This window comes from Orbicella franksi, chromosome 8 (assembly GCF_964199315.1).
Source record: "Orbicella franksi chromosome 8, jaOrbFran1.1, whole genome shotgun sequence".
NCBI classification, from domain to species: domain Eukaryota; kingdom Metazoa; phylum Cnidaria; class Anthozoa; order Scleractinia; family Merulinidae; genus Orbicella; species Orbicella franksi.
Window position 1 is genome coordinate 9,396,088 of NC_138152.1, and position 25,877 is coordinate 9,421,964.

Consider the following 25,877-nt stretch of genomic DNA (forward strand, 5'->3'; position numbering starts at 1 on the left):
GGTGGTCAATTACGAGAGGTGGTGGCAACCAGAGGTTTGACTGCATTAGAGCACCGTACTACGCCCAAAATTAAAGTGGGCTAGAGAACTCCTAAATATGCTCGCCTGTAACTATTATGCTCGTAACTATGCCTACGTAAAATTCTTTTCCTAGCCCTCTTGCTACCGCGAAATAAACATAATAGTAATTCAAAAGTGCAAAAAAAAAAAAAAAAAAAAATTGAAAAAAAAAACCGATACTACAATCAAACTGAGAATGACCTTGAGAACAAGTCACATGTGTTTTACAACAAACACAAAACAAAAACCTGTATAGAACTATAAGATGGCTTGCGATTTTACAAGTTTTTCAAAATAAATGGACAGCTAAAATAGTTCTAATTATAAGAACTAATTGTTTTATGGCAAAATGGTACTGTTGTGCTGGCAAGATTCTCGATGCTCCACCTACACCGTTACTTTATGCTTGCAATATTTCGCCCGTATAACGTGCCAATCGCTATCTTCGTGGTTGTAGTTCGCTTCTGATTTACCATAATCTTCCCGAAAGTAACGACCCTCCGAAAGTAGCGGAGAGTTTAACGGCAGACGACAAACGGCAAAGATTACCTCTTGATCTTTATTCTTTTCTTTTAATCCTTAAATAAATCACACAGAATAGAAACATGTCTCCTACTATTCACCGCAAATACAAATATTTTCGCTTTACTGTACAGGCAGCTGAGAACAGACGGCAAAAGTTTCATTTTTGCCGTTGCTGTTTGACTTAACGTCATGCTTAATCTCTTCAGTGACTCCACGAAAGTAACGTCAAAAAATTATGGCCCTTAAAAAAATCCCGAAAGTAGCGAGCTCACCCCTAACACCCCCTTCCCCCCTCCCCTAAAATAGTGAGACCCAGATTCGATATAGTATATTCATATGTTTTTCCAATCAGTAGTCAGGTGAAAGTTATGACAGCCACTTCTTTGCATTTTCGAGGTGTCTATGAAGCGGATTTAGATAAAGCCTTGAACGACAAGTAGATTTACCTAAGACAATTGATTATTCGCTCTCGATTTCTATGCGTGATAGAAATCTCGAGCTCATAATCTAATTGCTTAATGCAACCGTGACGTAGAGTGCTTTCATATAACGACCCCCCGAAAATAACGAGCAACGACCCCTCGAAAATAACGATCCCTCGAAAGTAACGACTCTTCGTGTGAAAGTAACGACCCCTCGAAAATAACGAGCGACCCTCCGAAATTAACGATCCCTCGAAAGCAACGAGCAACGACCCCCCGAAAGTAACGACCCCTTGAAAGTAATCATCTGTAATTAGCTCATTGGGTGTTTTCACATCTCGGAATTATTTTGATTTAAAGCTTTTAAGTCTGCGTATTCTCGATAACAGTGCATTTACCCTCAAAATAAATACCGTTAATTAAGATAAATTATGTGGTTTTATACTTCTGGGGGTCAAATTTTCCTTGGCTCTTGTACTAATTGAGAAGTACTTGAGGACGGCAATTCAGATTGTTCCAGTCCATTCATTACCTTTAAGTTAGGGAAACCGCAATAACTGCTGGATGTAAACTGCGGCCTGGCGACCAGAAAAGAAAGCTAAGGCATTCAATTAAAACAAGCAACAGACGGAATTAGCCACTGCTCTTGAAAGTTGAGCAAACAGGCGGACGGTTTTTAAAAATACCAACGGGGATGAAAACCACTCACAATTCTGTGGTCCGACATTTTCTTGATCAAGTCCAATTATACCTACGGGAGTGGAAACCTCTTACAATCATTGGTCGATATCGTCTTTATCTAGTGCTAATACCTCACAATTCTGCCGTCCGATATTGTCTTGAGTTAGTCCTAATTTCCACGTTCCCGGTTTAAACTGATCCCCCAGGGCTGACCAAGAACTTTATCAGGGCTTCCATGTTACGAGTATCGTTGAAGAGCAGGATTGTTTCCAGACAGAACTCAGGATCGCTGGTAACAACAACAAACTAATTTATTTCCGTAAGGTAACTTCGCAAATTTACAGCACGAAGCTTCTCCAAATTTGAATCAATCTCTCTTACAGAAGAAACTCTCGCCCTAATATACATGAGGCTTATAGTTCTAGAAACTTTTATTAGGAGCTAAATTAAGTGGTTTGACACAGTTTCTAATCTGAGTAATTACATAAGGATCAGAATGTTCTGGAATGTTCTGATACAAATTGGTCACGGCTGAATGACTTCCGGTTCTAGATTGTTCCAGAACTAGACTTGGACAATTTTTCGTAACATTCCATAATTCAATATAATGGATGACCGCAACTGATTTAACGTGTTATGCAAGGTTAGAAATACGCTAGAGGGAGACTAGGACTCGTATAATGCCTTCAGGTAGCTGGCGAGAAATACAAGATCGATCAAGAAAACACAGCTGTTTAATCGACAAACTTCGAGCATTAAGGTGGCTCAAAACAGTTTCCAGCACTTAGATTTTGATGGGTTGTAATAACCACTCTTTATCACTTGATGCTAGAATCATGGCATCAAAAAACTGCCCTATCATTGGTAAATACGTTGTTATCATTTTCGTGACGCAATAGGTTACCATAGCAACAGTATGACCTCCTAAACACACTCTTAATAACAACTTTAGAGGCTTAGAATTCAAAAACGTGTAGGAGAGGTTCAGAGCCACCTTAAATTTTCGAAAAGTTAAGGTGGCTCTGAACCCTACCTACAAAATTTTTTTAAACTTTGGCAAAAGTTGTGTCTTATCATGCTTATCAAAAGTTGATAATATAATAAAATTTTTCCGCGCCGTTTTTGAATTATTGAACTATTCAACGTTTATTTAGAAAACAATGTCAGTCGACTCTAATTACAAAAAGCAGTTTTTATTACGTAACTAACGAAGCTTAACGAGACCTAACGGGGTCGTGCAAAAAAATTAAATAACTTCAGCAAGCTAAGGACAGGAATGGTCCGAAAAATCAAATACTAGTTAATTAGGAAACGGTAACAGTTGTGATTGAAGCTCAAGCAAAGACGCAGGGAAACTCGGACACTTTTAAAATACAAAGAAAAAACCGCGCTTTACGGCAAGAAAAATAAATTGAGCAAAGTTTGCAGACAAGCCGTAAAAATAAGGACACTGTACTGAAAACGACGTTTAGATAAAATGCAGTCTGTATCACTCCATGAAACTCAGGAATTTCCTCTGTATAAGAGGATAGCGCACGATTAATTATCGAAAAATCTCGTAAATTTCGTATTCAGTTTCCTTAACATATTGCCAAAGGCCACCAAATGTAACGAATAAATTGGATAAAAAGACTATACAGAGAAAAATTGAACAAATCTGGGGAAAGAAGAACTGGATACAGAATGATAGTGAATTTAGTTAGGTTTTTATTCTTGTTAATCATATGCAATTGTAAGCGCATTGAGAATTTTAAATGCGCAATAAGAACCTTTTTTATTATTATTATTATTATTTATTATTAATTGCGTATCGTTTATCAAATTTGATTTCGCGAAAAATGCCAATTAAGAAATCAGAGTTACAACTCCGGTAAAATTTTGAATGATTTAGTCATTACTTTTCCCCAATTTAAGCTGATATTTTTTTACAGTTGCCTTTTTTGGCGAATACTCTTTCTATTACAATATAATAGAGCAGCTATATTAGGCTTAGTTCTGGCCTTACCATATCACACCGCCTACCGCTATAAAGACGATACAGGCTGAAATTTGCGAAATTTTAAGAATATTTTAAGAATAGACCCGACGCGGAGATTTTAGAAAGAAGGTAATTTTGTGTGTTGAAAATTTGTAAATACAATACAATCGTATGTTTTTAACTAAACCGCATAAAATGCTTTCTTTCTCTAAATGGCATAACTGGCCAAACACCAACAAAAACAGCACCAGCCATATGTTAGAAGTTATGTGCGTCATATCACAGACATGAAATGAAACACCAGCTAGCTAGACATGCACCATATACATTCGAAAACAGAAATGTCATACCCTGTAATCTAAGAATATTCACATGAAAATGATGTTCAACCTAAAATCGGCAGAAAAATAAGAACATTCAGCCTCAGCCGGAAAACAATATTCTTATGAAAAAAAAGTGTACTTATTTAAACGCGATATTTCAGCATAAACATCGATCAAAGTTAACTTATCACTCATGTAATTTAGTTCCTGATTCAAAACGCATGTGCATTTTAATTTTAATATTCGCTCGTAAGAGTTTAGCACCTGTTTAGTTATTTACCCTGACAGATACGATTTCACTCGATCAGAAAGTAAATCAGTTGTCCATTTTGAAGTCATATACAGACTCCCGCTTTAGTTATGAGAATTATGTGGTACATCAAAAAAATATCCGCAACTTGGTAATTTTTTTTTATTATTTTCATCACCTATCTGAACCACAGCTGCGTGATGTATCGATATTGCAAGTCTGGAGTTGGAGTGAATCTACATGATAATCACAACGAACCGCGGAATCCGGCCTCGTCTACAATACGCCGCCGCCCGGAGGAATTTGAAAACGGAGGTTTTACTCTGAAAACATTCATACTACGCCGGAGGAATTTAAAAACGCAACAATCATCGGTCATTTTGGATTTGTGTTTGAAGAAAATTCAGTCAGGGAAATCACATGATTATCGTAGTACGTTTTCGAAAAGCTCCGTTTTCAAAATGTTTTCCGTCCACACATAAAACGAAAAGATGGCGTTTGAAATTCCTCTGGTTTGAAGAGCGTTTTCGAAAAGCTCCGTTTTCGCGACGGATTAGTGTGGACGGTAGACTTAACCGTAGAAAAAAAGGCTGCGTTTTCGATTTCTCCGGTGTAGTAGTGTGCAGTGGACGCTGCCTCAGAATGGCGAGCTGACAATTCGAACTTCACGAACAAGTATACTTTGTCTCGTTACTTTTTAATTTCTTTTTCAGAGTTTTAATAGTACCGATTGCGCAATGTGCCTGACAGGTAATTAAAGTTCGTTTTCATTATTTATATTGGTAACGTTAATTTGTTGTTTAATAGCAGGTATCTGTTGTTAGTGATTTTGTAACCAGTTTTACTGGTATCGTACGAACATTACGAAATATTCTGTACACTCAGTATTAAGAGATGGCGAGCAATACTGAACGACTAGGAAGTCGTTGTTGTTTTGCTAAGAAGTCAGAGTATTTTTTCGTCAAATGTGGCGTTGTTAATTGTCAGTTTCTTGGGGTGCAGGGTTGGCGCAGTGGTGAAAACGCTCGATCGCCTCCTACCAATGTGGCCCAGTTTCGATTCCGGCCAAGCGCCATTTGTGGGTTGAGTTTGTTGGTTGTCGCCTAGCTCTGAGGGTTTTTCTCTGGGTTTCCCGGTTTTCCTACCCCCACAAAAACCAACATCTCCAAATTCTAATTCAACCAGGTTAGAGGACCTGCATGAAATCAAATTAACGCTAATGTGGTTTCCCCTCTAAAAATTGTAATTTGTTTATTTATTTTATTTAACATCAAAAGCCATACTTTTTTATGTGGGATCTAATGCGTCAAGGATGAAACTGGCGTACACGGCGCGAGCGAAAAGCTTATCCTTCCTAACTTATAGTTTGTGTCTTGATCGTTTCAACTGAATCGAAGCTTTCTACAGGAGAACTACCTCTAAATATGATACTAGCCCACTAAGAGCTTTCTCCGAGCCTATAATGTGGCTGTAAAAGGAAGGAAGGAAAGAAGGAAGGTGAAGAATGATAATCGCAGTAAATTTTCCAATTTAAGCCATTGGAAAGAAGAAGCCTGAAAAAAATCAGGGCTTCAACGGGATTCGAACCCGTGACCTCCGCGATACCGGTGCGATTCCCTACTAACTGAGCTTTGAAGCCACACATTGGGAGCGAGGTCAATTAATTGAGTTCATATCTTCCCGTGAGGAGTGAAATATTTCATATATACTTCACATCAATGTGGCTGTAATTAACGAGGAAGTCGTATTTAATAAATGGGGCTGGTCGAAAGGCGGAGTTCTGCCGCATTACTTGTTTCGTTTCAAGAAAACTTGCAACATAAGAATTATTGTATTAACTTCATTTGTCAGAGAGCACACCGGAGGCTAAGCTCTAAAATCGGTTCTTGGCGCTTTTAAATAAAAAAAATTCTAAGAAAAATGTACTACCCATAGCTAATTCAACAAAACATGAAAACCTCCCAATATATTAATTATTTGCATCATTTTTTCTTAGTGAGTTTTCCTGGAAACTAACTAAACAGTGAGCGTAATTTAGACGACGAAACAGCAGCCTCAGATAATGATTTTATACCCGCCTTTTCCGGCAGAACGGAAGATATTGCAATAAGGCAGCGTACAATAAATCAGATATCAGATATAAACGGTGTCTAAGGTTGAGCTGCAACGGGCTGGGAAAAGATCGTCTTCACTGAAGCATTTTCTAGCGCAATGCACAGGAAAATCAAATGAAACACGAACTTTATTCACATCTTTGTCCATCACGAGGTCGACATATCTCCAGCTGTTCTGGCAGTTTTTTATTTAGCAAAAAAAGTACGGTATCGCGTGTATTAAAATTTTCTAATAGTGATTCATCCACGTTTTACAACTATTTTTTTGCGATTTTGAATCGCGATAATTTGATGTCGCGAAAAAAAAGTGACTTGATTTGTAAAGGAAATGCATTAAACAAATTCAAAGTTGTCCACATTTGCGAAAATTAAGGCACGTGTCGCAAAATATCACTCTCCCAAAATCACGAAAGAAGCTGTTGGCTAAAATCTCGTGTAATAAGGAATTTTCCTCTGTGACAGTGACACTTCATTCTGTTCGGCAGTCCTTATTTTCAAAAGATCTAGAAGGTTTTCATATAAGAACGTTGAATCTGACCATAGCGAAAATTTGTTTCAGACCATTACTCTTTGTTTTTCCCATTGTCAAAATGAAACATTCATGTACAATATGGATCAACTTTTGTGCATTTCCAACTCAACCTGAAGCTAGCATTATTACAGTGCATCTCCTGTGACGCTAATGTGGACAGTGTACATTTTCAGATCGAGTAACTTGCCGTAATTATAACAACGCCATCTTGTTTTCGAAATTCAGAAAAAAAAAATTAAGGAAAATATTTGTGGGCTCGAATTTTAAACGTTTAGTCTGATCTCTACCCCAAAATAGCCCTGTTGTGAACGAAACAGAAAGAATAGCCAAACTATTACTGAGGAGGAAAAGCGGAAAAGCTAGGACAGTTTAATTCATGACGGAGAATCTTAATCTGATCTATATTTGAGGCTGACCAGGAGAAAAACACGAAAACTCTAGATCTATACCAATTTTTAGTCGCATTTGCAATGACTAAGATTACAGTTAATTAAAATAGTCATTTACGCTTTGAATTGAAGACATAATCAGGAATCATATTCCTCCCACGGACGTTCGGTCATGATCGCTTACCAAACCCAAAGGAAAAAAGAGAAAAAAAAAAGGAAAACAGATCGGTGAATAGCGCCGATAAGGAAAGACAAATTGCATTTATACCGACACCACCTGTGTGTGTGTGTTTTTTTCTTTTTACGAAATACTGTACTCTGAATCCATCCAAACACCCAGAAATTAATTAAAAATATGGTACGTCTGGTATCTGAAAATATTGAATTATATTCACGCCTGACTAAAAAGAACATTCGGTAATTACGTAATGACAAAAGAACCCACGTGCGCGAGACATGAGTGGTAATATAGTGTAGAGAATATTCTAATCCATGCCATTTACGCAGATAAACCGAGTTTTTGACTAAAGATTAGTGCTGTGGGTTTCTTTCCGGATGACTTATTTTGTACCTCACTAGACTGTGTTTCTGTCTCGTTTGTTTGTCTTGGACTGTAGAACCGGAAAATTTGGGTTGTCTTTTGGTGTACCGCTCGCAATTTTACCGACAACAGGTTGTCGGCTTTATTTGGGGATAATAGAAAATGAAATTGATAATATGTGTTATTTTAGAAAAACTGATATGGCTTCCGAGCGCAATTAGCCGAGAGAAAGATCGTCCTCGGCGAAAATTTGCTTGCGCGCCCTTGACCTAAAAGGTAAACAGATAAATACAACTTAACGAAAAGTGTTTTATCAGCGCAAAGTAGCTTCTCTTTTGAATAATTTAAACGAGAAAGGACGATCAAATCTGACCGGGCTATCAAACATCTTTTGACAGGGTTTCTGCACCGTTTTGTCGATTATATCCGTTGTTTAACAGTTTCCTTAAATCAAATAACTTTAGATGTTGATATGACATTTTTTTCAAAGAGTTGAAACATTTTCCATTTGGTTGTGTGCGTAAGAAATGTTCGGCCACTTTGACTTTGGCTCTTGAGCAGCGAAGCGCGAATGTCGGTGACGAAAGATGTGGTTTATTCTACTTCCTGTTCTGCTATTCAAGCTTTTTAGTATATTAAGGTTTGGAAAATAGCCCCATTCATAAATGGTCATATTTTAAAACAAATAACTTGAAAAACAGCACGTAGCGACACGCTGCGAAGTGAAAGTGAAGCAGACGTACGGAAGACAAAGGGTGGTACCCTTAGACACGTAATTTTACGCACACCCACGCAACGTCACGTATAACGTGTTTTCGCGCGTCGCGCGTGATGTGTAAAATTGCGCGGAGCGCGGCTGTCTTTAATTTTAATAGACCATTTTTCAGTGCGAAAAACACGTACGAGGTATTGTCAACGGTAATGTAAGTGTTTATTTAGCATTGCTTCAGCTGACCGATTGCACCCCACTTAAAATAAAGTTGACACTTGGTATAATTACATTTTTACGAGACATGTCGGTCTCTTTGATGTGTTCAAGGCCCTTCTAATATCATTGAAACGACAAAAGGACGCTCCCTTCAAAGACAAGATGGGCACTTGACGGGGGAGGGGAGGGTTAACCGAACGTGGAGAAGGAATCAGTCCGCGAATAGATCTTTGAATATCTTGGCGTAGAAAACATCTGGGTGTTTTAAAAGCCTTTATAAATGGTTTGATTTATTCAAACAGGAATCTACGGTGGAGTGAACTTAATTCTTGTGTTCAAATCTTAATTTAAAACACAAGTTAAGCGGCGTGCTTTTAGCCGGTTCAGATATTTTGGGCTTATTATGAGAGGCAAAAGTCGAGACATCTTCTGCAGACGTAAACATATATGTGATTCAATTATAATTGCTCTTAATAGCTCTCCCAAGCAGGGAGCTACGCGTAACTTAGTGTTTTATAGTTGGTTTAATAAATAATATTGCCCACAAGAAGTTAGAGGAAATTTTGTGCAACTCCAAGGTACTTTGTAAAGAAAGGCGACCTGATCTTTAATTGTGTATCGCGGGTTTGCTAAGGAACAGAGCTTCAGTGTGATATTGTGTTCTTCCGTGTGGGTTTATCATTTAGTTCTACGAAATTTCCTGGCTAACAATTATAGTTCTGGCTTCCTTTATGTATCTATTGCTGAAGAAATTATTTCTTCTGCAGCAAAATAATTACATGTACTTGCATTGAAAACTTTTCTTAATTTCATGAGTTGTATGTGATAGCAAGTACTTTTCTCTCCAGTTCATAGAGGTTTCACTCAGGTTTCACTCCTCTCGCTGCATGAGTGCATGAATTTTCTACGATTTACGCCTTAGCGATGCTTTATATTTCCTGTTTATTAGAGCTCTGCAACATACATGCTATCGAGTAAACATGGTACAAAATAGTTCCGGTCTTATGGTGTAGGTTATGTGTGCTCGAAATCGATATTTTTTCCTAAGTCGGGCACGGAGGCGAAGCATTTCCCTTTTGTCGATTGGAAATGACTCGTTGTCTGGGCCAGGAATAAAACCAGTACTGTCCCTTTATGAGGCGAAAATTCATTTAGCACCGGCTCATTTATAACGCCCGTGAACATTTGAAAAGGTTAGGACATTAGCCACGATCATAAGCAGAAAATGCGATTACATTCTCAATGAAAGCGCAAAGAGTTTTTACGTTCATCGCGAGGCCGAGGGGTCTGCTAAAAAGCGTCCCTTATCTTTCAACAAAAATCTGCGCCACTTGGCCTATATCGTGTGGAACACTCGTAATTTTTTAAGGGCCGAAGGTGTGAATCGCTGCAGAGAAAAGCCGCTAACTCGGTCATGGGTTGGCCTGGCGTCAAGAATGTAGGAAATATAATTATGATGACGTCGGCGCCCTTCTCAATTTTCATTGGTCTCTTTGACTGATCGCCTGATTAATCACTGTCAATCATTGTGTCGGCGTCCTTTGAAGTTATCCCTTTAGAGTTGCCGCCGACTCTTCAAGCTCATATACCAGCACAACACAGCGAGGCGAAATAAATTCTAGACAGTGAAACTTGAGGGTTTTTCCACGACAAGCGAGGCTAAAATGCCTCAACTACCCAATAGCTCTACGGAAGATCTCGGCGCCGATGACGAAGTGAAGGAATACAAGCAGGAAGACGGGGAAGATTCGGAGAACGGCGCGCATTTGGACCTCGTGAACGATATCAAGTCAGACCTGATCAAAAAAGAGACCGAAAATTCGGAGGTGAGTAACCCTTTCCATTTTTTAACTCTCCTGCTAAGCCATGTTCGGTCAGAAGTAATTGTTTCGCCCAAGTTGGTGGACTTCTGTTGTGCTTCGCGCTTCGGTCTTGGAGCAACAAGCGACTTGGTAGTTGGGATCGGACTGTTAGAAAGCGGCGAGCTCAAAGTGTCGAATACAGAATCATATTGTTTGGGAAAATAGTAAATAAACTCTTATTTTTTTACCGAAAGGAATATGCCGACCTAATTTTTGGTGTCGCTTCCCGCCAACAGCTAGGAGTTCAGAACACTTGATGGAAAATTTGTCCTGGTTTCGCTAACGTGTATCTCGCCGGAGTATGTTATTTGTTCCGTTTTTAAAATTTCTCGCTTCGCGGTATAAATAATCAAAGGGTGCCGCCAGTAACCCCAAGTGGCCTTGAAAAATATATACATTGTCTAGGTTTTAGAGAAATTGCGGCAACAAAACTTGTTTTGATGTCGACAGTTTCATGGAACGAGCTGGGAATAGTAAGGTGAAAATCGCGCGAAAGTCTCTCCAAAGCCTTGGTGAATTTCATGGTTTTTCCCTTGGCCACTGTTTCTCCGGTTGCCTTAGTGGTAAACCGGAGGGATAGATAGTAAGTAAAGGCTTTTTAACACTTGTAATTATATCTTGGGATCCGATTTCACTGTCAGAGCTCAAGGTTTTCACAGCAAAGTTCGCCGACCAGCTTAAAGTGATGGATAGCAGAGCTATTTTTTTTTGTTTAGAGAAGTTTCAGTGTGGGGTTTAATTCTAATTTCACCCTTGGTTTGGTTATCGTTTCATTCATTGTACATATCGTAGCTGAGGTGTTTTCTGGTTTATTTTCAACGCACCTAAAATAGCGAAATCGCAGTGAAAGTTTATGCGAAGTTACCATAGCTGTACCGCACGCATAGCCGACAAAGTGGCTGCAGGTTTTGCTTGCAAAGAGAGCAGCTCGTCGAGGTTTACAATTTAGAGGTGCGTTTTCTCCCGTTGTTTAAACCATTTAGAGAGTGATTGACTTGATTCAGTGGTGTGGAAAATTGGAGCATGATACGAATCGTTTGTTGACGTGACTTTACCAAGGGAGATTTCAAACTCGAGAACGTTTGATTTCGCGGGAAAAAAACTTTGGAGAGTGCTGTTCCACTCGCGCGCGTTCGTGTAAACACGGTGCCAAAAGCACTTTCAAATCGCATTTCCGGTTAAGCTATTAGAAAAAGTTTTTGTTTCATCTCAGAAAGCGAATTTGAAACATGGTAAAATTGCTGCCTTTCAGTTTATCTGTAAACAGAAATTCTTTTGTCTTTCGAAAAGAAGTGGGGAAAATTACACTTGGAAATGAACAATTTTGTGCGAACTTCCGCAGAGAGGTTGAACACTTGTCCACTCAGTGGACCTGCAAGAGAAGAGAGTGTTAAAGGGGTTAATTGAAAAATCACCAAAACACCTATTTTCAAACGAAAAGATATCATCAGCTGTTTTGCCTCTCATTAAGAAGGGTTAAGAATTTGCAAGTCTAGCCATTTGCACCTTTTAGTAGCTTTTAAGCTATATGGGAACTGTTGCATATGGGCTTTCTTTGTGCTTAAGAAATGCTCGGCCGATCGCCGATTAATAATAGCAGATTTCTTTAATTTTCGGTGTATTGAAACGAAGCCATTCGCTTTCACATCCATTAATTTCAGTCCATTTTTCGCCAGTAAATTACATTTGAAACCGCAGATGGCAGAGTTAGTTTATCGTCAGTAAGCTTACGATAGTGAAATTGTCACACGAACTTCTTGTTTGAACAAAATAACGCAAAACCGCCCAAACTGTAAGCTTGAGTTATTTTAACGGGCAATTGATATTGAATCTTCACTGGTCAGACTAGTTAAGTTTACAAAGTTATTTTTTTTAACGATTAGAAGTTCTCTCTCGTTTTTATGACACTAAAAAGTGCATTTAGACTATAAAAATAAAATCGACGACTTTGTTTAATCGGCCTGATTAATTTCATCCGGAATACTGTTGAAACGGTTTTTCTCTTAAATACAAACGTGAATTTTACCTGCCTCTCATAACACGACCTATCTTAATTTGTAATTTTCTTGAGTGATTTTTGATGCCAGCCAAAATTCGTAATTTACTCAGAAGTTTAAGTAAGTTTGTAATTACCTCTTTGAATAAATTCATAAAAAATGCTATAAATGTTTACCCTTTCTGCAGCTGAAAAGCAACAAAGCCTTAACTCGTATTTAAAGAGCTATTGACGCTTCCCTACAAAGCAGTTGTTTCATTAGAAGGCGACTGGTGTCGTTGCTTTGACAGCTATTTGAGCAAAGACAGCCATTCACCAAGTGTCTTGAATTTTTGTCCGATGGTTCTAAATTTTTCAGCAGATGGCCACCTACTGCGATCATCTCTGCTGATAGCATCTTTGGAAGGAATAGTACACCCTCTTACAGAAGACTAAAGCGTAACCAGAAATATGAGCAACTGAGGTCAATTATCATTTCATGGTAGACGTGTTTACAGTGCCTGATAAATAGGAGGTCTAGGAGAATTAAAAACATTTGTGTAAACACAAGTCGAAGTTAAGTACTTTTCAAGTCTCTCAAACTTTATCAAGTGTTTGCCTCAGCTGGCTGTATGTGTAAACAGCAAGATGCCATTTTCTAATCCTCTTACAAAATAATGTCAACTAAATGTTCTGTTGGAGGTAAATTATATCCTTAAATTCAAATGGTTTAGTGAGGTTGGTAGAGGGACAGGGTTGTTGCCAAGTTTTGGAGTAGGTGGCTGTTTCTGAATAGCCAAGTAGAGTAGCTGGTTAACATGATAACATCATGAAGCAGCTGGCTATTTTTGCAAGCTGCTGGCTACTTTTGACAACCCTTGGAGACCAAAAAGCAAAATATTTAAAGAACATACAAAGCTAAACTGGGATTTCCAGAGAGATGGACGGATTTAAACCCAAAACCTCTACATGAAACAGAGCTCGAAAAAAAGTGCCATCCAGTCGTCTGGGACAGGTAAATTTTCATGCCGGGCAAGTAACTTTTCATTCTCACTTGTTTTAATGGGCAAGGGTCCAGGCAAGTCATCTGGCTGCCCAAGGTAAGAAATATGTGTGAAATCTGCTTGTCCAGCCAAAGACAGTTCAAATTTTTTCTAGCCCTGATGAAAATGGGTAAGGATAGTTTCTGGAACAACACAAATACATCATAAGTGCATTTATGCTAGTCCTGTGCGAAATGACTTCTAAAGGACCCATTTTAAACCTAAGTGATTTGATTTAGTGAGTTCACCTTCCAAAAACCCATGCTCTCTCTAATATACAAGTGCTCTACTTCAAATGTTTTTTATTTCTTAATAAGTGCCGTTATTCTAATGAGCATTGCTAAACCACTAATTGGTCTCGTTGAAAAAGTGCGCCTATTCCAATGGGCCACTTTAGTTATGTTGCACAATATCAACAATCTTTGTGTTTTGTACATAAACTAAAACTACCTCCATTGATCAATTTATCATGCTGAATTTAGTATTCATGTAAAGTTTGATAACCCCAAACTCTCCATGTTCTCCAAAGAAGTGTATAACAGGATGCAAGCACTGGCCCCCTGATATATATTTCGTTGTTAATCAAGTGGTGAGGCTTATTTTTTGTTCGAAAAAAAAATATGGAAAAGCTTGACATAGTCAAAGTAGTCCATACATATGGCTAGCTCCGTGAACCAGGATGAACCTGATCCTGTACTGTGATTGGCTGCCCAAGCAGGCAAGGCGCTATCTTGCCCGCTCAGCCGAAGCAGAAGCCATATAATAAATTCTGTATTGACCAAGCTTGTTCAGTCAAGATGGCTAGATATTGGCCTCGTTCTTTTTTGCTTGTTTATGGACCTTGACTCCATCTTGTGCCATAAACACGCAAAAGAAGGACTTGGCCAATACTCAGTCACCTTGACCTCACTCTTGGTCAATAACCCCAATTCACTGTGTTTCAATTACAGCACCATATCAGAGCAGATTGAGATCAGCTGCGTTTTATCTTCCTTCTGAACTGCTCACGTCATTCCTGCCTTGCAAAAGAATTTGTCCTCTAAGTGTCAGTACAATTCTTTTAAATAAAAGATTTCTCTTTCATTTCAGATATTTAGATCAAAAAGGATATAGCTACCTATGCCCAATGAGTGCCTTGTCTCCGATAAGTGCCTGCCTTTCAGCTCTCTTTTCATTAAATATAGCTCATTGACCAATCTTGTTCGGTCAAGATGACTGGATATTGGCCAAGTTGTTCCTTTTTGTTTTTGCATTTTATGGACCAAGATGTAGACAAGGTCCATAAACACACACAAAAAATGAGGCCAGTATCCAGGCATCTTGACCAGACAAGCTTGGTCAATAGAGGATTTATTATATGGGACGTAGTGCGTAAGATAGCAAGCGGGCAAGATAGCACCACGTTGCCCACTCTGCTGCCCAATCAGGGTGCAGGATTTGGTTCATCTTGCCTTCTCAAAATAAGTTAATAAATTGAATTATCACTAACAATAGTTCAAAACTCTGTAATGTAAAACAAAAATTCTCCTACCCCATCTTCAGGGGTACATAATAAGTGTGTTATAAGACTGTAAGGTGAGATGTCTTTTTTTAATTCTCATGTGCAGGATTCTAAACGACCACCTGATGCAAGCTCAGCACCTATTGCTCAACTACTATCGTTTCCTGATCGTTATAATGAACATTTAAACTCCGGGTCTCACCCCGGTTACTCTAGAGGGGGTCCTCCGCAAACACCTCAAGATGGTATGAAACATGTTTTTCAGCATGGCCATGGATCAAGACCTGCAGGTATCTTCCATCCTGCTCACCATCATCCTTACACTACCGCCCCTCAGTATCAATATACCATGTACCCTGGAGTGAAAGGTCCGGATAGTCGACGATATCATTATCACAATGACCCTCCTATATGGTAAGTAGACTTTGTGATCTTCATTACTTTCTTCAGTGGTGATATAATTATTTCATTTACCTTCTATCTGGTTTCGATCAGTTTTAGAATTAACATTGCTACGATGAAGATCAAAGAAAAAATAGTAATTTTTTATCTTTGCGTTGATCATTGGGAAAAAGGTGATATGTCATTCTGTTGCCTGGTGAATCAGTCTTTCATGAAGCCTTGCACTATAGCCCATGAAGCCTGTGCTTATCTTTGGTTTCTGCAGCACTACAAGGTGGCCAGGAGTATTTCTACCCCCTCCTGGGCAGAAGAGAGGCGCGGTGGCCTCATGGTTAGTGCGCTGTCCTCTGGATCAAGTGGTCTGGGTTTGAGCCCCGGCTGGGGACAGTGTGTCGTGTTCTTGGGCAAAACACTTAACTCTGACAGTACCTCTCTACACTGAGGTGTTCAAATGGGTACCGCCAACTATAATCCTGGGGGAAACCCTGCGATGGACTAGCATCCCATCCAGGGGAGAGTAAAAATACTCCTAGTCACTTTGTGCCACAGAAATTGGGTATAAGGTGGATGGCAGCCCACTTGGCTTGCATGCAGACTTTACCATACCTTGCCTGGGTGGAAAGCTTGTCCATATCTGGGTTACCCTCCAGCTCAAAATGCACAAGAGAGAGGAGAGAGACGCTGTGTGAATAAAGCGTCTTGCTTAAGAACAGAATACAATGACCACAGCCAGGGCTCAAGCTTGCACTGCTCATTGAGGAGTGTAGTAGGCTAACCTTTAGGCCACACACCTTGCAAATGGAGACGCTAAATTTTGTAATAAAAGATGAGAGGCACTGAGAATAAACTTTCTTACCCAAGAACAATACAGTGACCCACAGTATGGGCTCAAAGGCTCCTTGACAATAAGGAGTGTAGTACACTTACCTTTAGGCCACACGTGTATGTTCCAAAGGGAAACGCTAAAATTTTGTGTAGAAGAGGTTTTCACATTTGGTAGTCTTACAGGGTTTTTTGGTGTTTCAGGCAACCTCATTCACAAATAATTGCCCAACCTTCATCTCAATATACTCCCAACTACCCAAGCCAAGTCGGACCAACATCAGCTGGTAACATTAGACTAACCCACCCAACAATAACGGCAGATCCGCGAGGAGTTTGCTGTCCGCCACCACCACCTAACCAGACAGTCATCACTCGTGCGCCTCCAACATGCGGATCTGGAAGGTAAATCACTCTTTTAAAAGGGTATCATTGCAGAAATAACTTTTTGTCTTCACTTTGTGGCTGCATTGCACTGCAGTGACTTGGAAAGTAGTCATGGCTGTTCTAGGAGGTAATCACAATGCTCAAGACTTTTTTATTAGGTTTTTTTTTTCAAGGGTAGCCATCAATGCAATCCTCTAATTGAAAGTGATCATCCTAGTTCTTTCATTAAGAAATGGGATCCACCTGACTTCCAGCAAGTATTCTGTTGAGAATCATCAGCGACATATCAAGTTAGCAACTTTTGTGGGTCTTTCTTTTCACTCTGATGTGTGGTGCTTTTCCAGGCTATTTTGCCATTAATTTTTCATTTCATTCAGTAGATTTTTCGGTTTGATGAATTTAGTCATCATCATCATCATCATCATCATCATCATCATTTACCTTCAGTTATTGACCGTCATCATCTTTATATCTTTATTTTTAAGATGCTGTATGCCAGACTTCAGTTAATTATATATCTCCCGAAATTGATAATCCTGATCCATACTATAAAAGAGATCTTTTTCTTAAAACCCTGCATGTTCTAGACAAAAAAGCTTGTAAACCACACCTGTTTAGTAGTGCATACCTGGCACTGTATAAAACTTCTCTGAGCATGTACCCCCCCTCCCAGGACAAGCCCACTATGTAGTCTCACTGCCATGTCTATGACAGGTGAGGAGATGTTCTCTCTTCTTATGTTCTTAGGTGGTATTTTTCTTTTTTTTTTTAGTTTATTAACATCACAGAGTATTCCAGCATTGCCTGATCACCCAGGAATGGATACCGCAGTAAGTGGAATAGATGGACACATGAAAGGCCACGTCAAGAAACCTCTAAATGCGTTCATGTTGTATATGAAGGACATGCGCTCAAAAGTCGTATCAGAGTGTACTTTGAAAGAAAGCGCCGCGATCAACCAGATTCTTGGAAAGAGGGTAATGCCAAATTATAGATTACTGTAGGACATGGTGTTTCTTTCCGTACACATCCAAAAATGCATTCACCTTTAGCTGCATGCCTGAACCTTGATTCGCCGAGGTTATAACAGACTTTTGCCTCGTATATCAGTTGTATTGACTGACAAGTTGTTACCGAGTTGTTGCAGCAATCTTGAATGAATAAGACGAAGGTTGTTGGAAACAACTTGTAACGATGTTGACCGTCGACAAGAAAAAATGAATCGTGTTCTGCAGTAGTTTTTAATTTCATTACCAAAAACTTAAAAGCAGCCTAAAAAATTTTTCATTTTTCAAAAGAGCAAAAGTTGTAATAACCTGTGTAACCAATGAAAGGCTTGCGCTATTTTCTTTAATGCTTTAACTGAACGTTCGTACTTTTAACAGTCATTTGGTTAGGATTTAACCTTCTCATTCCTAAGATGTCAAGATTTTCTGTTAAAGTTTTCAACCACTCTTTTTTTAATTGCCACTCACATGACTTACAAATACAGTGCAGTTACTTACACTACTAACAATGCTAATAGAGTTACTTGGACTACTTACAGTACTTTGTAGATACAATACAATCACTTACACCATTTATAGTACTTAGACTTACACTTCTTACATTAATTACTTACAAAACAATGCTTACAATACTGATACTTATTCTACTTACAATACAATTTGACTTGCTTGTGCTACTTGCAATACTAATACTTAAGTTTTCAACCACCTTATGCGACAGTCAAGTAACCACCTCGTAAATGTGCTTCTCTATATAACTATCACGCGGTAAACCCTTTCATGAATAATTGAACATCTCATTCACCATATGCAAAGGGGTGTGTGGAATAAGGACTTAAGTGACTGTTGATGAAATGCCAACCTCTCCTGGTGTCTCACAAGGGAATAAAGGCAATCTGGAACAAGATTCTAACAATTTATCAGAAGTCACTCAGGGCTTTTTTCCAGGCACCCCTTCATGTTGTATTGTGTGCGTCATCTCATGTAAGTGGACTTCTTGAGTAAATCCATTTTCTGAGTTGAAATCTACTGTAGTCTAATACAGATGCCAGTCAAATGTCTGAGTCATCACTGATAGAACAGTAGCAGCTGGGGGAAGGAGGGGACCCTGTATAAAAAGGACGGGGATGGTTGTTGTACCTTGTACGGTTAAAAAATTCCCCTTGGGAATGTTCAGCCTCAAAAGGTTCACAGCAGGAACTTTTTGCATTACTTTTTAAGGTATTGAGCCGAGAAGAGTTACTATCTGTTTTTTGTGTGTTGCTTTAGAATTGCTACCTCTTAGGGGTGAAAAAAAAAATTCAAGCCACGCCCACAAGACAGGATCTTGGTACCTCTTAGGGATTCTTTTCAACATTTCTGACGAGCAACCCAGTCCTTTTTATATGGGAGTACCCCCCAAGAGTGGCATATCCCAACTTTTAGTGGTTTTGGAACATGGTAAAATAACGATGGGAAGAAATACAAGAATTTTTCCAAACTAACAGTAACACTACAGTTAGCCTAAATAGCACTCTGCTAAATGACACCCTCTGTTTAACCTGAAGGCACTCTATTTAGCATAAATAGCACTAACTTGTACAGATGTAAGTGGTTAGCTTCATAATATTAAATTATTGTTATTGGGTAACATAATGTTTCATTCAGTATAAGGCAGTCATTTGATTTGGGCTCAGATGTGACCTGGCCAACCAATGAATCTGAATAAACTTTTAACACTATTTGGAATCTCAAGAGAACCTTGTTCAACATAATAAAATTTGAGAAAAAGAATTTTTCAAGGCATGTAAATCATGTCGCAAATTCTTGCATTTTGAACAGCACGCCCTAGGAATGAGCTTGTCTTTGGCTCATTTCAAACAAACTGTGAGAACTGAAGGAATAGTGTTGGATTTTAAAAATTAAAAAAATATACTCAGGACCTATTTTGAAGTCCTGTGAAATCTTCAGACATCTTTGGCAATGTTCATAAGTCTTAACACTTGCACAGTTGACTCAGAAATAGCTTGCAGGTGTACTTCAGAAAAGTATCTCTAATAAGTAGTGGTGACTCTGTAGATTTATGTACTTCTTAAAGGTTACATTGTGTGGTTTCAGGAAATATCCATAACTACCCCAAGGATGCAAAAAAGCCAAAATTAAACCTGGAGTTCCCAGTAGGATGAGGAAGGGTGTGGAGGGGGGTGGGGGGTGAGTTACAAACCAAAAAAAAAAACTGTGTGAGGGGTATGGATATTTTCTGGAGCAATACATTTGGGGCAATGAGCACGGATCAAAAAGTTACATTTAACTTTGAGTACAAAATAATAATTCTGTCATTGTTTTTCTATCTAGTGGCATGCCCTTGATAGACAAGAGCAAGCCAAGTATTACGAAATGGCTCGAAAGGAGCGAGCGCTCCATATGCAGCTATACCCAGGTTGGAGTGCGAGAGATAATTATGCGCAACAAGGGAAAAAGAAGAAGAGAAAAAGAGATAAATCTCAAGGTAAACCTATAAAATGATATGGGGAGTTGGGATGGTGGTGAGAGCGTTTGCCTCCCACCAGTGTGGTCTGTGTTCAATTCCAGCCTAGTGCCATATGTGGGTTGAGTTTGTTGTTGGTTCTCACCTTGCTCTGAGGCCGGTTTCCTCCCTCCATAAAAACCAGCATCTCCAAATTGCAATTCAACCAGGAAAGAGGAGCCGCATGAAAACCAGTTAAGGCTGATGTGGCTTCCTCTCTAAATAAATAGAGGATATTACACGGTGGCGAGAAGATATGAATTTTATGTTTGAGTGGCAAGAACAATATCTCACTCGTTCGCTTCGCTCACTCGTGAGATATTGTTCTTGCCACTCGAACATAAAATTCATATCTTCGAGCCAACGTGTAATGTTCTTTTTATTATATGGAGAAACCAATTCAACAAAAGCAAAAGGCGGGAATGGTGACGCCATTGAACGATACGACACTCACAAAGGTGACATACGGAAAATACGCCACTCGGGTCCCGGATGAAGTGGCGTATGGAATCTACGAGTGGTTTAGTTCCCAGTAAAACACTCTTCTCCATATAATAATGTAATTTATTGTATTTAAAACAGCAAGATCTGTTATGAGGTCTGCAACACTTTTCTTTCTTTTGTTTAAAGTAGGGTTTTCTTCAGAATTTATTCCTGACCATTAACTTTTGATTTTGAGCTATTTTTTTTTCCACATTGAAAACTTTAGTGTAAAAATATTATTCAACAGCTCACCTACTCTGTTATGTGATGGGAAAATGGAAATAGACCACAAAATTTTGATCTTAACAATATCCTGGGTGACTTATTACTCCTTAATTTTGATGCAAAATTTCAGCCTTGATTTGTAATTCCCATATGAAATTACAAAATTGCCATGGCAATGTTTGGCACAAAATCCCTCACAATAAGCAAGTCAAAAGCCTATGATTGTAAGCGTAATTTTTTACCTATAATGTTATTAAAGTAATCAAATGGTATACTTGTGAAGCTAAGACTGACATAATTTCACTGTCACAGTGTTAATTTTGTGAAGATTCTATGTTATTTCCTAATTTCACTCGTCACCATCAAGATTATTCATGCTTACACTCATTGTAACTTTCTGTTTAGTCTTTGAACTTTGGATTTATGGAGACAATTATTTGCTTTCTATTTTAGCAGAAATTACAAATCCGAAAAAATGCCGAGCAAGATATGGTCTTGACAGACAACACGAATGGTGTAAACCATGCAGGTATGTAACATGTATCATAACTTGTTTGGTTATAATACCTTTTTTTCTTGTTATTTGTCTTGGCCAGTTTCCATGTGTGATGTCTATCTCTATCAGGGTGTATTTTGATACTATGACAACATGACAAATGATGCTGTGATGGCAACCTGCAGTTAGAATATAAACAGCATCCTGCCTGGTTGTGCAATCATAACTCTTTCACTTCCAAGGTCAGAACTGGGAGGGAAAAAAACTGTTTTTTTCAACATACTGAAGACTGACATCACCACATGCTCAGTAGCTTTCTTTGAAATAGTCACATGCAATGGTTTGGTCCCCAGCCTTTTACAATATAAACAGTGCCTCATGGAAACACTGCTCAGTAGCTTTCATTTGGATAGTCAAACACTAGGTTTCATCCACTGACTAAAAAGTTAGAACCACCTTGTACCACATGAAAGTACTACTCAATAGCTTTCATTTGAATGGTCATACACTAGGGTTTCATCCACAAACTTAGAAGTTAGAACCACCTAGTACAGCATAATAAACAGTATCGCACAAAAGTGCTCTTCAGTAGCTTTTGAGTAGGGTTCAGTAGGGTTTCATGCACAAACTTAAATGTTGGAGCCACCTTGAACAGCTTATTGTGCCACATCCTTAGTTTATGTGACAGCAATTAAACTATGGTTTCTGAGAAGTGCGACTCACACATCAGAACTAATTTGTTTTAGGCGGAAAAAGAAGTGCGTCAGATTCTTAGCTGGTGGTGGAGGCTCGCAAGACCTTTCTCCATCTGGTAATGCCGCAAATGCAGAAAGTGAAAATATTGATGCCAACATTGAAAGCAATACAGCAATGATTACATCAACAAATGCCACCACACCTACCTCATAGCAGTAACATTATTAATAATTATTATTGTAGAGTTGAAATTTTATTATCACAGAGCCTATTTTAGTAGGAAGCCAATTAGGCAATTGTCTTATAGTGCTGAAAATGTATTATGCACCAAAGCGGATTAATGTAACCATGTGTAATAATATGTTTAGAAATTTATATTAACTAATTAATTAGAAATAATTTAATAAGACACTTTTGTGTTATATTGTTGATATTTTGGCAGGCTGTCCCCCCTCCCTTTACTTTTCAGTGATAAGAATGTGTTTAAAATTTTTAAGGGAGTTAGGCAGCTGATATTTTATCATCTCATAAGCAGAAGCTTCCCTCAATCCTTGTTTCACTAATTTGCAATGGAGAAGAGAATCCTTTGAAAGTACCCACTTGGTTTCCTCATTTAATTACCAGTCTTGCATGTTGTAGCTGCATGTTTAGTGTCCTGTTGTCATCACACTCAGTGCTCGTAATGTATGTTGCTCAAGGACAGACCATTATTTTTTTTGAAGGAGGAGGAGTTGCAATTTCCAAAAAAAAAATATTCCTGCACAGCAAAAACTGCTTTAAAAAATTGTGAAAGGGAAACCATGAGGGAAAAAAAATGGAGCAAGAGTTTTCTACAAGCCAGGGAGCTCTCGACCATCAAAAAAACTCATGCACAACCTGAAGGGGAGAAAAAACTTTCATGCCCCAGAATGCCCAACCCCCCCCCCCCCCCACCCCACCCCTCTAAAAAATAATGCTGGGTCCCTTTTCTATGCGAGATTACCCGATTGCCTTGGAGATGGGTGTTTGTTGTCAGTAGCAGAAATTTGTATTTAGTGGGTGCTTGAAGATTTCTGGATGTCATCATTACTTGAGGAATGGTAGAGGAAAACGTCTGCTCATAGAGACTACAAAAATGTTTTTACACATCCTCAGTGTAATGAGGAAGTAAGGAGTTTTCCCAGATGTTATTTTAAAGAAGATGAATGAGGTTTTACTCATCAGCAGAGTTGTTTTATCAACAATTTAAAAGATGTTCTTTTGTAAACAAAAAGGATTTAAATAATGATGCCTCTGGTTGATAAAATCCAGTTGAATCCGATTTCAATTTTTGATAATCAATCCAGATGCCCAAAATAAAAGAAACATTTATTTTGCTGCTTGTTAATAGGACATTATTCATATTGCTGTTTGCTAGTTGATACTGCTACTAAAGAATACATGTACTTAAACTATGCAACTTACTTAGTGTACTAGTCTGTGTAAATCATCTATAGATATATATAAAATAGTCTGTTGTGTCTGCAAGTCATCTTTCCCTCAATCAAATGCATGCTTAAACAACAAGAATCAACCAAAGATTAGTAAACCTTGAGTCTTTTAGTTATCAGAATGTACCTTGTCAGCATAATAGCAATAATAATAGTTATCATTAAATATTATTAATAATTACTATTAATGTTATTATTAATGACAATTATTAATAATCAGGTAGAAGGTCATGAGAATTTAAAAATTATCCCTTAACGCTGGTTGATGACTTTGAGCAAATTCTTTTGTGTGGAGAAGTCTATGAAGACCAGCTATCAGAGTGCCAAAGTTTGCCTTTTACAAATCGTGAAGGAAAGATCACTTGCGTTCTGATAATAGAATTAAGAACACTACTTAAAAGTAAATCTTACTATATCACTATATTTCATTCTTCGGTCTAGACTTGATAATTTTTACCTCTTAAGTGATCATTTTATATAATTTTTCATGTTTTTCAGATCCAAAATAGCAGGTCAGGTTTTTAGGCAATCCCTTGGTGTTGTGAAAAATGTCTCCACAATTTTGCATTTGCCAAAAATCTTTTTCCTCCATTACCAGTGACAAGTTAAAAGTACATAATTTGAAAAATCTTTTGGCAAAATCAAGGTCATTCTCTAAGAAAAATCCTTCCTATACTTGCGTGTAGAAACAGCAATAAGTTTTAGGACCTTCTTGTTGCCCATGCAAGGCCACAAGCTTGTCATCTGGGGAAATAGCCTCTTTCAGGTGTTCAGTTAGTTGGGGCGCAGAGGGAAAAATGGAGAGCGAAAAACGCAGAGTGAAAAATATAGGGGAGAAGTAGGATGAGAGGAAGTGATAGAACTTTCTCTCTCCCCTTGCTTTTCCCCTATTTTTCGCTTGCCATTTTTCATGCCACGCCCCAGCTAACTGAACACCCTGGAAGAGGCTACTGGGGAAAACAAAGCCCACTTTTTAAGTCCACTTTTTTTTAACACTTAGTAATTCTTGAAAAGAGCAAGGTTTGCTTGAAATGTTCTGTCATAGTTTAATATCTATAAGTGTAACCTTGTTCTTTTGCTCTGGTCCTGAGTCAAGTCACAGTTATGTCTTTGTTTAACAACACTGTTTGTCCTGTAATTATTTTTCAGTGATATGTGCCACACTACTCTCACTGAAGAACGTTTTTTATTAAAATTTGCCATCTTTCAGCATCTTCTGACAATTTTCTTATTAGGTAAATTGTTTCATTTGACCAAACAGAATACCAAAACTCCAGGGCTGGAGTTACCATGTGATACTTTGTGAGGAACATGTTGTCACGTGGACTCCCTCTCCGTTCCCTCCCTTGTTTGTGCTTTCTCTTCCTCCTCCCACTTGCACTATTTGATGTCATTTTGTATGGTCGGATCAAACAAACTAAATCAGGAATTGTCAAAAAGATGTCACAAAGATGATAAAAATTGATCATAAACTTCTTAGTGATTAGTAATGGCACAACACATATCACTACTCATGATAGGCTGGATTATTGACATGGTTTCTATATTATTGCCATCTCCAAATTGCGCATGCATTGACGGTCCTGGCACTGGAATCAGGTCTACAAAATATCCAGTGTTGAGTGAATAAGATATTGATAATTATTATTATTAATTATTACCAGACTTGGCCATCTGTATGTTCAATATTTGGCTATCAAACTTGACATGTTAATTTGGATCGTAAAACTGAATTTCTCTCAGTCTTGTATGCTGTGGTTTCAGGATTCAAATCTCTGTAGATTTGTAATGGACCATAATTTATACCCTCAATCTCAAAACCAAACTTCTTTCAATATACAGTCAAGTTTTTGAACAATCACAATATTTGTGCCTGGTGCCCAAAAACTCTTCTGTATAGGAAGGTAGTGAAAAAGTCGTGAAGATTTTAGTGTATAGCTAAATTATCATAGACATCTAAAGAAAATCCTGACAACATTGTTTTAGAAGACTGAACATGGCCCCTTTAAGTTATTTATTTCTTGATTTCTTAACTGTCTGGAATGTAAAATTTTTCAGGGGAGACATTCCACTATGAAGAAATGTAAAATATTTTATTGTCTGTGTATAGATTGTTTTATATCATTGTCTATAAAAGCGTAAAAAGAAAGTTTTGTTATACAAGAACTTAGCGTCTCTTGGTTGGTTTTATCCCACGACTTCCGGTCTGTCAGTCGACCGGAACCCGGAACCGGAAGCTCAAGTAAGCGGTTATCCTTTC

At 38.3% G+C, this 25,877-nt stretch overlaps 1 protein-coding gene across 3 annotated transcripts; it reads left to right on the forward strand.

The window, feature by feature from the left end:
* Positions 1-10,296: 10,296 nt before the first annotated feature.
* LOC145495907 (transcription factor 7-like 2) lies at positions 10,297-25,783 on the forward strand. Of its 3 annotated transcripts, none has more exons than XM_081475509.1 (7): positions 10,297-10,569; positions 15,231-15,538; positions 16,553-16,753; positions 17,508-17,565; positions 20,077-20,230; positions 21,410-21,485; positions 22,199-25,783. In XM_081475509.1, exons 1-7 carry the CDS (start codon positions 10,408-10,410, stop codon positions 22,359-22,361), a joined length of 1,122 nt encoding a protein of 373 aa, XP_081331635.1. In that variant the 5' UTR covers positions 10,297-10,407; the 3' UTR covers positions 22,362-25,783. The 3 variants fall into 3 exon arrangements, with proteins under 3 accessions (XP_081331635.1, XP_081331634.1, XP_081331633.1); XM_081475508.1 differs by having other exon boundaries at positions 10,311-10,569; positions 17,508-17,712; positions 21,413-21,485; XM_081475507.1 differs by having other exon boundaries at positions 10,315-10,569; positions 17,508-17,712.
* Positions 25,784-25,877: the final 94 nt, after the last annotated feature.